Genomic DNA, 15,901 nt, shown 5'->3' on the forward strand with positions numbered 1-15,901 from the left:
TGGCATGATGGGGCATGATGTGGGCTGCGATGATGTCCGCCCACAGGTTTTGTCCTTTCCACTTGCCACACAAGCTGGGGCTCTTGGGATGGAAGCTGAGCCCAGTAAGCTCTTTAAAGCAAGGAGTGGGCATGACTGTGGAGACCTCAGGGCTTGGCAGAAAGGGAGGCAGAGGCATTTGAACCTCTGTAGGAAAGGAACCTACAGAAATTTAGTTGTGTTCACCACAGCTAGGACTAAGACCTTCCCAGCCTGGCCCTAAAAACGATAGTTTTTGTTTCCTGACACCTTATCAGTCATCCCAGTCATTTGTTGACACCACCCCAAAAATAAAAATAAGATAAAGAAGAGGCCAGGAAAGTCATCCAGGACATGGGAAAAATGATGCCAAGACAGAGGAAATGGAGCTTCATAGGAAACAGAACAAAAATCTGAAGAGGGAGGAGGACAAAGAAATCGAACAGTCTCATCACGGTGTGGGCTGCACCTTGGCCCGGCCATCTCCTAGACCAGCGTTGGACAGATGCTGAGAGGAGCGAGCCCCTAACTTCTACAGTGGTTTGCAGGGTTCTCAGTGGAGCAGCCCATACCTACACGAGGCATGGCTTCTGAGGGAAGGGATCAGGAAGAGCCTGCCTGTCCCCATAAGCTGCGCTAAGGCAGAAAAAGATGTCTTCTGTTTCCCAAACTTGGTCCAGCTGATGGATCAGGATCTCCAGGGACAGGATTTCATGTTTCTAAGACTGTTGGTGGTTCTCACCATCAGGCTGGGTAAGGAAACTTCAAGGACAGAGATGTCTCTCAAGTCTCGACTCTGCATTCTTAAGTTTCTAGGTGATTCTCATGGGCCCTGTAGTTTTGAGATCTATGGAAGCTCAGCATGGCGGCTGTAAAAGCCATATTCAAAGCCTTGTTTAACTACTCACTAATTCTGGGGCCTTAGACCAAATAATGTTTCTCTATGCCTTTGTTTGCCTATCTGTAAAATGGGGATGACAGTACCTACTTATGGCATGATGTGTGGAAGACACTTGGTATGGACCGTAGGACCTTAACATAGCCACTAATGCTATCTGTTATAATCTAAAGGCTGAACCCTCTGTCTCCTCTTCCTCCTGAATCTTGTTGCATTTTCCTGGCACCCATGCTGCAGCCTTCAGCGGGGTCTGCCTTGTGGCAGGGTTATCTGACTCCGGACTTTAGAGGGCGGACTCCGCCTGTCCCCTTAATTAATTGCTAATGCCCCCTTAATTAATTGCTAATTAATTAAGTGTTCATATACCCCTTGGTCTTTGCAGGACTTTGTCCCATGTCACAGCAGCACTGGAAGAGAACTTAGAGATGACCTAATGTGTCCCCTTGTGTCCGCTTTCGGTGTGCTGGGGTTACAGGTGCGTTTCACCACTCCTTACTGGGAATTGAACCGGGGGCTTTATGAATGCTAGGCTCTGCCAGGTGAGCGCCGTCTTAGCCCTCAGATAGGGCACTGTTGAAGTAGGGTGTGAGCTCTAGCACTGCCACCTACCAGTTATGCCAGTTTTGGACTTGAGTTGGCACGATGGCTCAGTGGACACTTGCTACCAAGCCTGCTGACCCACGTTCAAACTAGAAAGGACTCCCACAAGTTGTCCTCTGGCCTCTCTATGGTACACACTTATCCCACAAATCGTAACTAACTAAATGTAGTGAGTAGGCTTTGGGCCAGTGGCTCTAGGGAAAGGTACCTGCCGCCGGGCACGAGCACCTGAGTCTGATTTCTGAGACCCACACAACAGAGGGAGAAAACTGATCTCCAGGCTGTTTTCTGGTCTCCACACGAGAGCTGTGGCATGTGCACTCCGACACAAGAAACACACAAGTAGATGGCTGTGATAAAAAAAAATTGTAAGCGGGTAGAACACTGTGTCCTTTGCCATTTGCTGTGTAAGTGTCTTGTGAGCTCCTACAAACCATCTCCCTAATGATGAGAGCTGTCACTGCCCCATACTGACTGCTGTTTCCTGAGTGTCCACAGACTCCCAGGGGTACAGGGCAAGTTATTTGAGGGTGCTAGAATGCTACACCATGGCTTGGAGCTGCTTTGGGGCAGGGACCCAGCCCTTTCAGATCTCCAGTCCTACTTTAATGCCTCCTAACCTGCTTCTTCAGCCTCTAAGACATCATCTTCTTGTTTATAGTACTTTCCTGCCTGACCAATTAGACCAGCTCCTAGATGGTCTCCCCCAACTTCGTGGCCCTCGTCCTGGTGGATCAAGTGTCCAGTATTATCAGAGGCCACAGTTCTTGTTCTCTCGGTCCTTAGTTCTTAGACAAGGAGCTCTGGAAAGAAGGTCAATGGTGTTCTGCCAATGCATCCTCCATGAATCTTTCCCTGAAAGCTGAACAACCCAGCACCTCCCCTCTCACCCCCACACCCCTGTCATGTCCTTACCATCATGGTTGGCATTTCCTAGCGTCCAGGGCTCATCTGAATCAAAGTGAGTGTCTCCTCCAATCCCTGGGCCAGGAAAGTAGGCATGGGCTAGGAATCCCCCTTCCCCATCAAATGGGGAGCTGTCACCATGGAAACCAGAAGCAAAGAAGATCATGATGTCTGCGTCCTTCCGGTCACTTTTGATCTCATAGTACGGTACCTCTTCAAAGGTCAGCGGGGTTACCTTCTGCCACACATCGAAAGCCTGACGAATAGCTTTCCGTGTGTCCAGCTCACCCACCTTTGGGGTATAGTTGTGAATGCTGGTGAGAGAGAGAGAGAAGGGTCATTAGAAAGAAACACAGAATCAGAGACCGGGGGAGCTAAAAAGGATTTTTAGAGCATTCTGGCCATCTTCACATTTGAGTCCTAGAATCCTGCGGAGATGTCCTGGGGGCTGAAGACATGCTAACTAGGAAGAGCTTTGGGCCCTCCCCTGCCTCAGTTGGGCTAGCTTTGTTTGCATCAGTTTTTATCCCTGACGAGGCTTGTGTTGCGTAAGGGAGTCAGTTCAATGCATAGCAAAAAAACTGATAGAATCTGCTAAGTTCAACTCTTTCTCTCCCAGTACCTAAAAGTCTGTAAAAGTCACAAACACACTCAAATAGTGCGGAGGTATCTAAATGGAGAGAGGGGTATTGCTGGTCTGTGAGCCGCCAGTGTGGGGCAGCACATGACCTAATGAAACGCCTGACTCTTTAACGCCCTCTCTCTTTAAGGTAACTGTATCTGTGGTGCGCGGTTCTCCACAATGGAACATCACTGCTTATGAACACTCTGCCCACGGATGCCCGGGGCATGGGTCATCTTACCCATTCCATGGGAAGGAAGCAGAGGTCTAGAGAGGTTAGGCAATGGAAGGTAAGGTTAGAACCGGGTTGGAAAGTTCTTTCCCCTTCTCTTGATCTGTTTTTCGTCTTTGGGAGACCCAAGGGTCTTCTAACCTAGATTTCTCTTATGTTTCCTTCTCTTTTTAAGAAAAAGAAATCCTGTTCTGACCTCTACTTTTTGTCAGTAAGAAAATTCTCATTTTAACCCAATAATCTCTGTCTTGGGTCCTTTTACGTACCCAGGGACTCCATCTGAGATAGAATCAGAATTGTGAACTTACTGGAGCCTCTCCTAGCTTGGTCCTTGCCCAAGCCCTTTGTAAACAGTGTTGTTTGTCCCTGCTCTGCTATCGCAGTCAGTGTGGAGACTTGGGGATAGAATCTGCTCTGCCCTGTCTTTCCCAGGCAAGGAACGATACTGTTTGTGACCCATGTCTTCATCCCTTACTTTCCTTAAGAAACAGCCGAGACTCTGCATGGAGCATCCTGGCTGAAGTCTGTCAGGTTGATGTTGAGAATCCAGCAGAGGCCGGGTGGTTTTAGAGCACCGACAGAGTGATCTCTGCCACGGCCTTTATACAGCAGAGCCTAACTAAACAATTCCTACCCGTGTCCAGTAACTAAAAGCTGCAGGCATCTAGACAGAAGAGGCCCAAAGGACCAGGTGAGCCAGGAAACCTGAAGCCGTGGTCACCCGTGGAGGCCACAGGTTCTCAGCACCTGGTCCTGATGTCCTCATGCCTGGCCTTTGTCCTGATTCTGCCCTTTCCCAAGACATACCCACCATGTGAACCTCAGAACTTGGACAGGAAAAACAGTGAGCGTGGGGTCAGAAACAGGGAGTGAAAGAGGGGCTGACAGCACCTGTAGGTGATATGTTTCTGCCTCCACTTCTGTCCGGTGAGGGCATAGCGCTTGTTTCTCCGCCTCCTGCTCAAGTGGGGGTGATCAGGGACGCCACATCGAGGCTTCTTCATCCACCTGGGCAGAGAGAAGGCATGCAAGCACGCACACGAACACAGACACACACCGTGGTCACTAAGCACTCTGGGAAGGCACTGCCCAGTTCCCAACCCCAGAATGAATGGCAGTGCATAGTCTCAGCTTACACTTCGAGATCCCGGCCCCGCATGCCTCAGAAAGAATTTGATAGCCTGACTGACTGGTTCACAAATTCATTCACTCCCAAGGAGAAACACTTGAGTTTAAGAAACACTTAAGAGACTGGAGTCAGCAGACACTGGTAAATTCTAGTTCCAAGTGAGGGCCCCAGGCAGGGCATCAAATCCACAAGAACCTCGGTTTCCTCATCGGTGTCATAACTGCAATAAAACACTAACACCCAGCTCAGTCTACAGTTACCATGTTGTCCAGCCCCTGTCTGTGCGTCCATCACCTTCCCACTCTTCCTTCTTCAGTAAGACAGCCAGCCACCGTGGTGCCTTGCTGTTCTCTGCGTATGGTAACCAACCCTTCCTGCTCTGGAGTCTTTGCCTTTGTTCCTTTACTCCATTAAGGCCCCTGCTCTTTGGAGAGAGCCTCCCTGACGGACTGATCTATGGCAACCTGATCCCAACACTGAGGATCTTGCCTAATGTTTCCTCACAGCGATTATCTCTCCTCGAATGTATGCGCCTGCTTTCTTGTTTACTCTTCATTTTTTCTCACCAGATTCTGAGCTGCCTGAGGACAGGAGAGTTGCCTGTATCCTCATGCCTATATTCTATGTGCTGGCACAGTGCCATACATAGAAAGGGGTCAATCAGTATTTCTCAACTGACAACACACTGGAGAAATGAATGAATCACGGCTCTTCAACACTACAACAGAAGAGCATGAAAGACAGTGGCCCTTTCATTACAATTGTTAAGAAGTGGCTAAATATCCAGGTACAGACCTGTAAAACCAGGACTTGGGAGGCCTAGGCAGGATGATCAAAAGTCCCAGGCCAGCCTCGTCCACACAGTGAAACCCTGACTCAAAAGAGGACTCTAAACAGATATAGGACACAGAATATACTTTTCTGTAGCACTTATTAATTACATTGTGTTTTTTTTTGGGGGGGGGGTTGTTTTTTTTGTTTTTGTTTTTCAAGACCGTTTCCCTGTGTAGCCTTGGCTGTCCTGCACTCACTTTGTAGACCAGGCTGGCCTTGAACTCACAGAGACCCACCTGCCTCTGCCTCCCTGAGTGCTGGGATTACAATCGTGTGCCACTGCACCCGGCATCACCGATTAATTCATATTGTGCTTTTCATTGTTAATGTGTTGCTTCTAATAATGGCAGATTCTTTGAGGACAAGGAAAAAAGGCTAGTCTAATGCATGGAGCTCAGTAAATCTTGATAAACTTATTTATTTTCAAGTCAAGGCACATCAGGGAACAAGCCTGGGACATCACTGGGGATTTAAGAAGGGCCCAGATAAGAGACTTAAAGAGCCACAACTGACTAGGGCCAGGCCGTCCTGCATTTTCTGTTTCTGCCACTGGCCTAACAACCAACCCAGCAAACTCTCGCTTGGCATTCCTGGAAGGGAAAATGTCTGACCTCATTCACAGCTGTTAAAAGCAGTTGCCATTGGCAATGGGGGAAGAAGACAGGCCATTTTAACCGCATAGGAAAAGCCCCTAGAGGGAGCAAGCCAGGTCTTACTCACTTGGCATGATCCACTCCCTCAGAGCAGTGACGTAGTGCCATGACAGCAACAGCACACACGTCCGTGTAAACACCTGCCGTTCCCATGCATTCATGTTCTCTTAGAATTCTTTGATTGGAGATGGGCTCATGCTAGGTAGCTCAGGCTGGCTTCAAACTCAAGGGCTCCTCTGCCCCTGTCTCCTATGTGCTAGCTTTACAAGCAGGCAGGACCACACCTGGATTGCTTTTAGAATTTTTATTTTAAAATTTTAGATTATTTGTTTGTTATTATTGTGTGTTCATGATGTGTTTCGGAGCGCTGTGTGCAATGGCACACATACGGAGGCCAGAGGATGAAGAATGGAGTCTGTTCTTTCCTGCCTTGACATGGGTTTTGGGGATTGAGTCATTTGGAAGACAGAAGTCAGTGAGGCAGGAGCCCAGCTTCTGACTTTCTGACTGGTGAACTATCAGTGCAGTTTGGTAAAGAAAAACCGAGGCTTTTGGTTTTTTGTTTTATTTTTGTTTTGTTTTGTTTTGTTTTGTTTCCCTCTCAGTGCTTAGCTCAAAACTGAGCTAGAGGGTCTGTGTTGCTGGATGAATGAGTGAAGGAATAAACGTGTGACATTTCCCAAGGTAAACACTCAAAAATAGTACTTGCAATTGTGAAGCAAGCCTCCTTTCAGTAACACATGCTAGAAAGAGGGGCAGGAGCCATCTCTGCTACTGCAAGGCTGAGCGGGACCTCAGCGCCTTATGGCAGGCGATGGGCCCCAGTGACAGGCAGCGGTTGCCCAAGGTCACAGAGCTGAGGTGGAACCCTCAGAACCCTCCCCATCCCACTCCGATCCTGGACTATGTGTGAACAGCCTTTTCCTTTCTGCGTGTCCAGAACAGTGCTCCCAAGTTCCTAAGAGAGGAGTGGGCAGAACTGCGGCAGGCAATGCTCCCTCTTTCCTCGGCGCCTTCCCTTTGTCTCTTTTCCCATCCACCTGCCTGGTTTGAACCCCGTCCAGCAGGCCTGAGGCTTTCTGGAACAGAGAAAATCCGAGGCCAGGTGGAGCCTCAGCAGAGTCACCAGTGCCCTCGGCCCAGGATGCACTGCCGCGAAGCCTGCACAAAAGCCTCAAAATAGCATCAGCCTGGGGAGGAGGCTCCATCGACAAGCCGCGCGCCCACGAGGCCAAGGACCAAGGATTCCGCTCCCAGCCTCCGAGGACGCACGGTCTCAGAATTTCGCAGTACCGCTCAGAAAAGGAAGAACTGGGAAACGTCTGGCTACAACTACGGATCACCAGGTTTTTAGAGTTTTCCAGCTTGGAATAATGGACCGGAGGATTTGATAGCCAAGCCCAACATTCTCCTTTGCAAATAAACAGGCCCGAGTCTGCCACAGACGATCCAGAGCGACTTGTCTGAGAGATGAAATGATTCTCCAGCCACAGTTGTGAGCCTTCCCCATTCTGCCTTCTGCCAGCTCTCCCGTGTCCTCAACCAGCCCTGCCATCTGCTTCCGCCCTCACGTGGGCTCCCATCTCCCCCTTGGGAAACTCACTTCTGCTCTTTCTATGCCTTCCCTGGCCGGAGTGCGTCTTCTGAAACAGTTTGAATGCCTTTCATGGATATTTTCTTTTTAGTTTTTAATTTTTTTTAACTTATCTATATTTACTATTATATAATATCATAGTATTTATATTATATTGTTGTGTATGTGTGCACACATAAGGTCAGAGAACAACTTTCAGGGGCTTGTTCTTTCTTTTCTCTGTGGGACATAGGGGTTGGACTGAGGTCATTAGGTTGTGTGGCAAGCAGTTTTTAGGCCCGTTTTATCAGCCCATGGATATTTCTTAAAAAAAAGAAAAAGGAAAAAGAAAGGCCAGGTATAGAGGTGCCATATACCCTTAATTCCAGTACTTGGAAGGTGGAGGCAGGAGGATCTCTGTGATTTCGAGGACAGTTTGGCCTACAGCATGAGTTCCAGGACAGCCTGGATTGGACTATGTAGAGAGATCCTGTCTGAAACAAAGCAAAGTCAAACCAAACCTAACAAAAATGTCATTATTCTACTCTCATTTTCTAAAATTTCTCTGTTTGTATTTTAAATGTTTTATTTATTTATCTATTATTTATTTATTTATTTTGGTTTTTCGAAATAGGGCTTCTCTGTGTAGCCTTGGCTGTCCCGAATTTGCTTTGTGGACCAGGCTGGCCTCAAACTCAAACTCACAGCTATCTGCCTGCCTCAGCCTCCCAGAGTGCTGGGCTCAAAGGTGTGTGGCCTCACACCAGGCTTGTCTTGTTTTTCTGTGGGTATGTGTGCGCCGGAGCGCATGCTTGTGCGGCAGGGGCAGGGGACCTCAGAAGTCAGAAGAACGTATTGGACCATGGAACTAGGGTCACTGGAGCTTGAGAGCTGCCATGCGGGCACTGGGAATTGAGCCTGGGTCTTACGCAAGAGCACTAAGTGCTCTTAAATACCGAACCATCTCTCTAGCACCCTGCTTCTCTCTCTCCCTTTGTGTGTGTGTCTGTATGTGCACATGGGAGAACACACATGTAAACATGGAGGGCGAGAACCAGCTCCACACGGATTCTGGGGATCTAACGAGTGGTTGGGTTGGTGCAGCAGGCCCCTTACCCAATGAGCCATACCGCTGGCCCAACTTCCTCCCATGATAAACAAATAAAAACGTTGTCTTTTTTTTTTTTTTTTGGCTACTACCCATTTCTTCCTCTTCCCTTTATTCTTTATTCTCGGGCTTCTCAAAAGCTTACTGACACTTGACACTTGTCATGTCCGGGCTCATGTCTCTCCCTTCATCTCCCCAGACTTTGTTTCCCCCTTTCTCCTGGGCCCAGCCATGCCTTTCAGCCACCTCTCAGCAGCTGACCCTGCTGGCCACGCCCCTTCCGCTGCCGTGATGTCTCTGGCCACTTCTGCTAGGCTGGCTGTGACCCTCTTCTCTCTGTCCTCTTGGCGCTGCCCCTGAATGATGAGAACCATGCTCGTGGCTGGATTCATGTTACTGCTCTTCAGCATCTCCCGGGGGTACGCGTGTTTCTGAGCCCTAGGACAGCGCAGCCAGATGACTGTATTTTTCACAAAACAGAGCTGAGTAGGAGGCTGGGGCTACGCACAGTGCCTGGCACATGCAGGCACCCAGCAGGAGTTTGGTAAATGGGCAGAGTGGGCCAAGAACTGCCATCCTGTGATTGCTGAACAGTTGTCTGTATCACAGTTCTCTGCACACACATCTGAGGCTGCCCCAGAGGGCGGCTTACAGAGCTCTTACTTGTTGGAACCACATGAGACTAGAGGGACCTTCTATGACACATTCCCTCATTGTACAGATAAAGAAACTGAGGCCCAGAAGGGTTACATGTCTTGTCTCCGGTCACACAGCATAAAGTTAAAATGTGTGTGTGTGTGTGTGTGTGTGTGTGTGTGATGAACCAGACCCAGAACCATGAGAGGGCACTGTCCGGTATCATCTCCCAGGAGGGCAGAGCAGGAGCTTAGGGAGGAAGGATGGGTATGGTATGGCTGTGACAAATGAGAACAGAGTCCAGAGCGCTCGAAGGCACAGTGCCCTAAGCAAACCTTACTCGATTGTTGTCTGATCCAACACACCGGTGACTGGGATCCCGTAGAACTGCTGCATGGTAGAGACTGCTGACTGGAAGGCCTTCCCTGAATGCAGCGCAGAGGCCCGTGACTCATGGGGAAGCAGGTAGCCATATGATTTCAACCAGTTCTGAAAGATGTGTGAAAGAAAACGAGGCGTCACGCTGGAGAAGCTCCATTCTATGTGGCAGAGATTTGCCCTTAAAACTAGGGATCATTTTACCCAGAGGATTTGTGGACCCACACGCTCCGACTTCTTCCTCTCCACCCCCACCCTGCGGGCATGGTCAAGTTAATCTCCAGAGAGCCTCACTCTGATTGGCCCACTCCCTGGCTGTCAACTTCATATTGAGAGCTTTCCCCTGCCCTTTTAATTCGTGGATCCGGTGCACCCCCCTGACGCAAGCCGGCCATGTGAGAGCACAGGGGCAGTTAATTCACTGAAGCAGAAGAGCCCGTGGAAACCTTCTCTGCTAAAACGCATTATGCCTACAGTCAATCTGAGGTAGCACCACACTGCCCCGCATCTGCCAGCAGGAGAATCTATATATTCCTCATTGTCAACCATCCCCCCCGCAAAGCAACCCCTTATAAACACAAATAAGCGGAGCAGCATGGTCCTCATATATAGATAAATAGCAAACACATAGAAAAGTCTATTATGTAAGAGAATTTCTTGCTTTTCAGAAATACACATTGAAGGCTTACATAAGAATGTGTGCTGTCTGCAACTGGTACTTAATGGGCTCTGAAATGCACGCATAAATGTATTTTGAGAGAAAGAGATAGCTAGATGAAGTAAATGAAGTAACAAGCTAACAGCTGGAGATTCAGGTGAAGGGCTGTCAGTGCTTTATCCCAGTCCTATCAACTTTTGGAAGTTGGGTTGATGTCAGCAGCATGTGGGGGTGGGGCGGGGGGGTAGGGGTGTCTATAAAAAGGGCAAGAGACTAAAAGAAGTTTAGGTGAAGAAGAAGCTCAGAGGAGCAGTGAGACCAAAGCACATCAAAGTAAAAGAGCTGAGGAGTCCCACATCATCTACTGGAAAACGAGCAAAACATCCAGTTCTTAATGAATCAGGAACATCCCCAAATGCCAGGCTTGCAGCCAGAAAAGCCTATTCTCTGCCCACCTTCAGAGGCTCACCCTGGAGGCTGATGAGTGATTGCAGGGGAAGACACCCTTCCCGTGTACGCCAGGCTGGCTTTGGGCTTGCTGTGTAGTCAAGCATGACTTTGAACTTTCTGACCCTCCTGTCTCCAAGGTGTGCTAGCGTATAGGCATGCGCTGCCGTGCCCAGCTTTTCTGGTGTTCTCGGGATCAAACCCAAAGCTTCATGCACGCTGGGCAAGTGCTTGACCAGCAGAGCCACATCCTTAGCCCCAAAGCTTTTGGGTTTTGTTTCTATACAAACAGATCTATTGTGAACATGCCCCTTATTGTAAGCCAAATCGAACCACTTTTAGAAGGCAGCTGCCAGAGACTATAAATAAGTTACTCTTTATTTTTCACCAAAGGTGACTATAACATCTTCACCGCCTTGTGATAAAACTGATTAAAAGCCAAATTGCCAGAATAATAGTCTTGGAACACCTGCAAAAGAGCGACAGCCTTACTCATCTCGTCTCCGGTGTCTAAAACATGTTTTCCCTTCAGAGTGACGCTGCGGAGTGTCGGTGCTCACAGTCCCCCAACACTGATTCTCTTTATGTCTCTGCACATACGTTTCTCTCTGCCGAGCATTCTTAGTTTGGCAAAAACCTTTCATATTTTAATGTTCAATCCATAAATTACTACCCCTGGAAGACTTCCCAGGCTAAGTGATTTTCCTCTCTCCTCACTGCTCTCTAAGCCCCCTATTTAGAGATTATGGATCTTATAATATTGGGCTCCAGTCATTACCTTTCACTCTCCCCCAGATTCTAAGCTCCTCGTGGGAAGGCTCCCTCCATTTCTACATACCCAGTGTCTAGGACAGAGTTGGACATATTTTAGTTGTTCATCTGTCATTCAATGAACATTAGCAAACGCTTACTACATTCTAGGCACTGTGCAAGGTTTGGGGGGGGTACAATGGTGAATAAGGAACCCACAAACTGACAAGGAAACCTGTGATGGTATGGAGACCATTCTATGTAGCAAAGGGGGTGTCTGTGCACAGGAGGTGGAGGGATGAAGGGAAAGGTGGGGTGGTGGAAATGAGATCTGAACTGTCCAGCAGCTATGGGCAGCATATTCTAAGAAATATGTAAAAATGACTAGAACTTTGGGTGAGGGCAGGTGATGAGGTTGGAGGGAGGGACATGGAGAGAGGAGGCATATAATGATCTGTTTCAAGCTGGTCATCCTGCAAAAGAGTCTCTTGGGACTTGACCTTTGGCCAAAGCCCAGCCACAGACCTCAAATACTGACAGAGTTGTCTAGGAAGCAGGTGAGTCACACACCTGTATTCTCTAGCATTTATTTCCAGGTTAAGTCCTGCAGCAAAGCATTAAGTCCCTGGACTGTGTTCTCTCTGCTGAGGAGCTCGGATCAGGGACTAGTAAACTCCTGCACCCTCTGCTTACCCAACTGCCACTCACTTGCTCCTCAGACTTCACTAGGAAGAAGCCCCTGATCACAACTAAGACACAGCAACTCCCGAACATTGCCCTTCCTGATAGCTACAAACCCCATTCTCTTGATACATGGTAGCAAACTTCTGCTCATCTTTCAAGGGCTACCTCAGACGTCCCCACTTTCATTAAGCTTTCCTTAGAGTCCCCTGGTAGGGCTACGGGGTCCTCTTTATTCCTGACGCACTCTGTGCACATCGCTAAATGTCACCACAGTGCATCACACCCAGCCACAGACTGTACCTGCCTTCGCCAACTAGGCTGAGTTCCTGGGGAATAGAGGCTGTCATATTTTTTTTAAACCTGCTACAGTATTTAGCACAGCGTCTGATTCAATAGTCACCAAGTTCATGAATGAGTAAATGAATGAACAGTTGTCTTGAGAAGGCTTAGTAAGTGATGTACATGAAGACACTCAGCATAAATCCTGGTATCTAGTAAGGGGAGAAAAAATATTTTCTGAAATTTATCAGTTGTGCTTCAGCTTTCCCTGATTGATGAGGCAATGGGGTCCGCTATCTAAACAAACAAAACAAAACAAAAAGATAAATCCCACCAAAAGAAGCAAGCCTCCTTCCATCTTAAATGACTTACCTTCCATCTTTTTACACCTTTGACCCATTAATCAATCACCAGCCACGTCAGAAGTCTAACCTTGACAGCAGTTAACTAACTCTAAGATGTCTGACACCTTCCAAGTGCCAAAAGAGGTGTGAAACCCAGAGGAAAGTGAGAAAAGTTACAGGTACAGCAGACTGAAATAGCTGGGCTGAACCAAAGACGTGCAGATGATAGACAGAGCAGTCTGACTGGTCTGCTGGCCACAGGGCGGGATTTCAGTCCCCAGGGAGCCAGAGCTGAGCAATGAATGGCAAGGAGAGAAGAGCAGAGGATAAGGAGAGAGAGAGAGAGAGAGAGAGAGAGAGAGAGAGAGAGAGAGAGAAAAGTGGCCCTACAATGAGAGAGGAGAGTGGCAGACAACAGAGGCGGTGGTGAGGTCAGAAGTAGCAATGGGGGAGGGGTGGTGGAAAGAGAAGCTACCTGGAGAGGCCAAGGAGCACATGTGGGAAACCAAGATGGCCTGGGGAGGGGAGAGAGGCTGGTCCAGTTACACCAGATGGTCCCTGGGGCATCAGAGAGCATCACATCTATTCAGCTGAAGACAAGAGTTGGAGGATGGTGAAGCACCTTGTCAGGAGTGAAGTGCCTGCTGGCCTCATCAGAAAGACTAGTGCTGAAGTCTATCAAGGAGGAGCAGACAATACGGTGTCTGATTTGGAAATCTATGTTGGAATGAGGAAGGGAGAACCTAAGCCTTTGATCAAAGAGTCTGGGGTCTGGAGTGACAGAGCACTCAGTCAGTAAAGGGCAAACAGGGGGCTGGAGTTGGATTCCTAGAACCCCAGTGCAAATGGTGGGTGTGGGATGATGCTCCTAGTCCAGCACTGGGAGGCAGACACAGGCAGGGCTCCAGGGCTTTTTGACCAATCAGCCTAGTCTAATGGGCATGCTCCAGGCTAGAGAGAAAGCCTATCTCAAAACACAAGGTTGTGGAAGCAGGAGAAGACAGGGAACAGGACAGGAGCCTACCACAGAGGTACACAGACTTTACTGTGATTCCCCACTGCGAATGAGAGAGCCGAGGTTTACACAGATTAATGATTATGCAGAGTCACGGAGCGAGTGAGCGGCAGGATTTAGGCTTTCCTCGAGGTCAGGCAGCCTCTCCCTGTCCTGGGACTTTGCATCTCACTCCTGCAGTGCTCAGTGCTTAGTGTTGTGTTGGGGCCTCTGTACCGTTTGGTTTTTGGTTGACTTGACACAAGCCAGAGTCATCCGAGAAGAGAGAACTTCAGTTGAGGAATTGCCTGCATCAGGCTAGGGTAAGAAAGTCTGCGGGGTGTTTTCTTGACTACTGTCTGATGTGGGAGGGCCATCACGCTGAAGATGATGTGTGCTGGTAGGCCGTGAGTGGGATGAGAAAGCAGGCTGAGCAAGCTGCAGGCCTCACCTTCCTGATGGATAGTGATCAGAGTGTGGAACAAACCCTTTCCTCCTCAGGTTGCTTTTACTAAAAAAGGGCTGGTACTGCCTCCCAAACCGCTTGCTTCTGCCCATTCATTCAACCAGTATTTGGTGCTTTTTTTTTTTTTTTAATCTTTTAGAATTTAAATACTTACTTTAGGCGTGTGTCTGTGTGTGCCCGAGTGTGTACGTATGTGTGTCATATATGTGCAGGAGCTCACGGAGGGGTGTTGCTTCCCATGGAACTGGGGTACAGGTGAGCCACCACTGGGATGCTGGGAACTGAACCTGGGTTCTCTGCACAATCGGCAAGTGCTCTTACCTGCTGAGCCCTCCGAGCAGCCCCACGGCTATTTATTGAGCTACTTACTATGGACCAGGCTCTGGAGATCTGTGACAGAGCAAAACGCCCCAACAACTTTCCAGGTGTCATCTAGTGGGAGAACCAATAGTAAGAGAGGTGAAAAGTAACACAGGCCAAAGAGCTAGGAATTCTAGGACAGCTATTTTATAGAACATGGTCAGGAAAGGCCCCAGCCATTTGAATAAGAGACCTTAGTGTGGGCCATGTGAGTACTAATTCAGGAGTACTGAGGAGGGCTGGGGGCTGGCCCAGTGGCAGAGCCTGTCCCTAGCACGCAAGAGACTACAGATCTTAGGAAGCCTCCTCCAGAGAGGAACACCAGTTCTCTTTACACTGGTGGCTGGGAGGGTCCTAACTGAAGACAGTTCTTTCAGGACCTACACACTGCCACATATGAAACATCACCCAACTTAGCTGAGCACCTTCAGACACTTTGTGCGTCAGGTTCCTCACCTGGTACCAAAGGATGAGAAAAGGATTGTTTAGGAGCCTCAGGGACATGAAGAATTAGGTAAGGATGGTCTTTGAAGATGTTCACATCCAAATTCCCAAAGCCTGGGAATGTCTCCTGGTGAAAGAGACTGTCCCTTCCATCGGGGAGATTATCATTGGGGCACCAAACCAAGGAGAAGGACGTGGGATCACAAGGATCCTTAGAGGAGGGAGGAAGAAGGTCAGGGTCGGAGATGTGATGAGAGAAGTAGAATCCCAAGCCAGGAGGTCAGAGCAGTACCCGGAAGCCGAGAGGCATGACTCTCCCAGAGCCTGCAGAACGCACCACGCCTGCACCTTGACTTTAGTCCTATAAAACCCATTTTGGACTTATGATTTCTAGATTGTTTTTGTTTTGTTTTGTTTTGTTTTTTGTGGTGCTGGGAATCCAATTCAATTCAATGCCTTGTGCGCACTGAACAACTGAACTATAGGATTAGCTTTATAATTATTGCAACTATTGAGACAAAGTCTTACTATGTAGTTCTGGCTGCCTTGGAACTTGCTATGTAAACCAGGCTGACATCAGACTCACAGAGATCAGTCTGACTCTGCTTCCCAAATGCTGGGATTAAAGGCCTGTGATACCATGCCTGGCCAATAGCTGGATTTTTTAAAAAAATCATTGAATCTATCTATCTATCTATCTATCTATCTATCTATCTATCTATCTATCTATCTATCCATCCATCCACCCACCTACCTACCTACCTTTCTATCTATGCCTGCCTGTCTGTCCGTCTGTCTGTCTGTCCGCCCACCTATCTATGTATCTATTCTATCTATCTATCTATCTATCTATCTATCTATCTATCTATCTATCTATCTATCTATCTA

General features: G+C 48.4%; 1 protein-coding gene across 1 annotated transcript; it reads right to left on the reverse strand.

Moving 5' to 3' along the window:
• Positions 1-2,055: 2,055 nt before the first annotated feature.
• On the reverse strand, positions 2,056-9,698 carry LOC129682830 (matrix metalloproteinase-24-like; the record flags this gene model as incomplete). The annotated part of the gene is given in 4 exon segments (XM_055615390.1): positions 2,056-2,319; positions 2,432-2,736; positions 4,168-4,284; positions 9,550-9,698. Coding segments are annotated over 4 exon segments (492 nt in total). The 3' UTR covers positions 2,056-2,305.
• Between the last annotated feature and the right edge of the window lie 6,203 nt (positions 9,699-15,901).

The sequence above is a fragment of the Psammomys obesus genome, unplaced genomic scaffold, assembly GCF_907164565.1.
Source record: "Psammomys obesus unplaced genomic scaffold, mPsaObe1.curated_primary_1811, whole genome shotgun sequence".
In the NCBI taxonomy this organism is placed as follows: domain Eukaryota; kingdom Metazoa; phylum Chordata; class Mammalia; order Rodentia; family Muridae; genus Psammomys; species Psammomys obesus.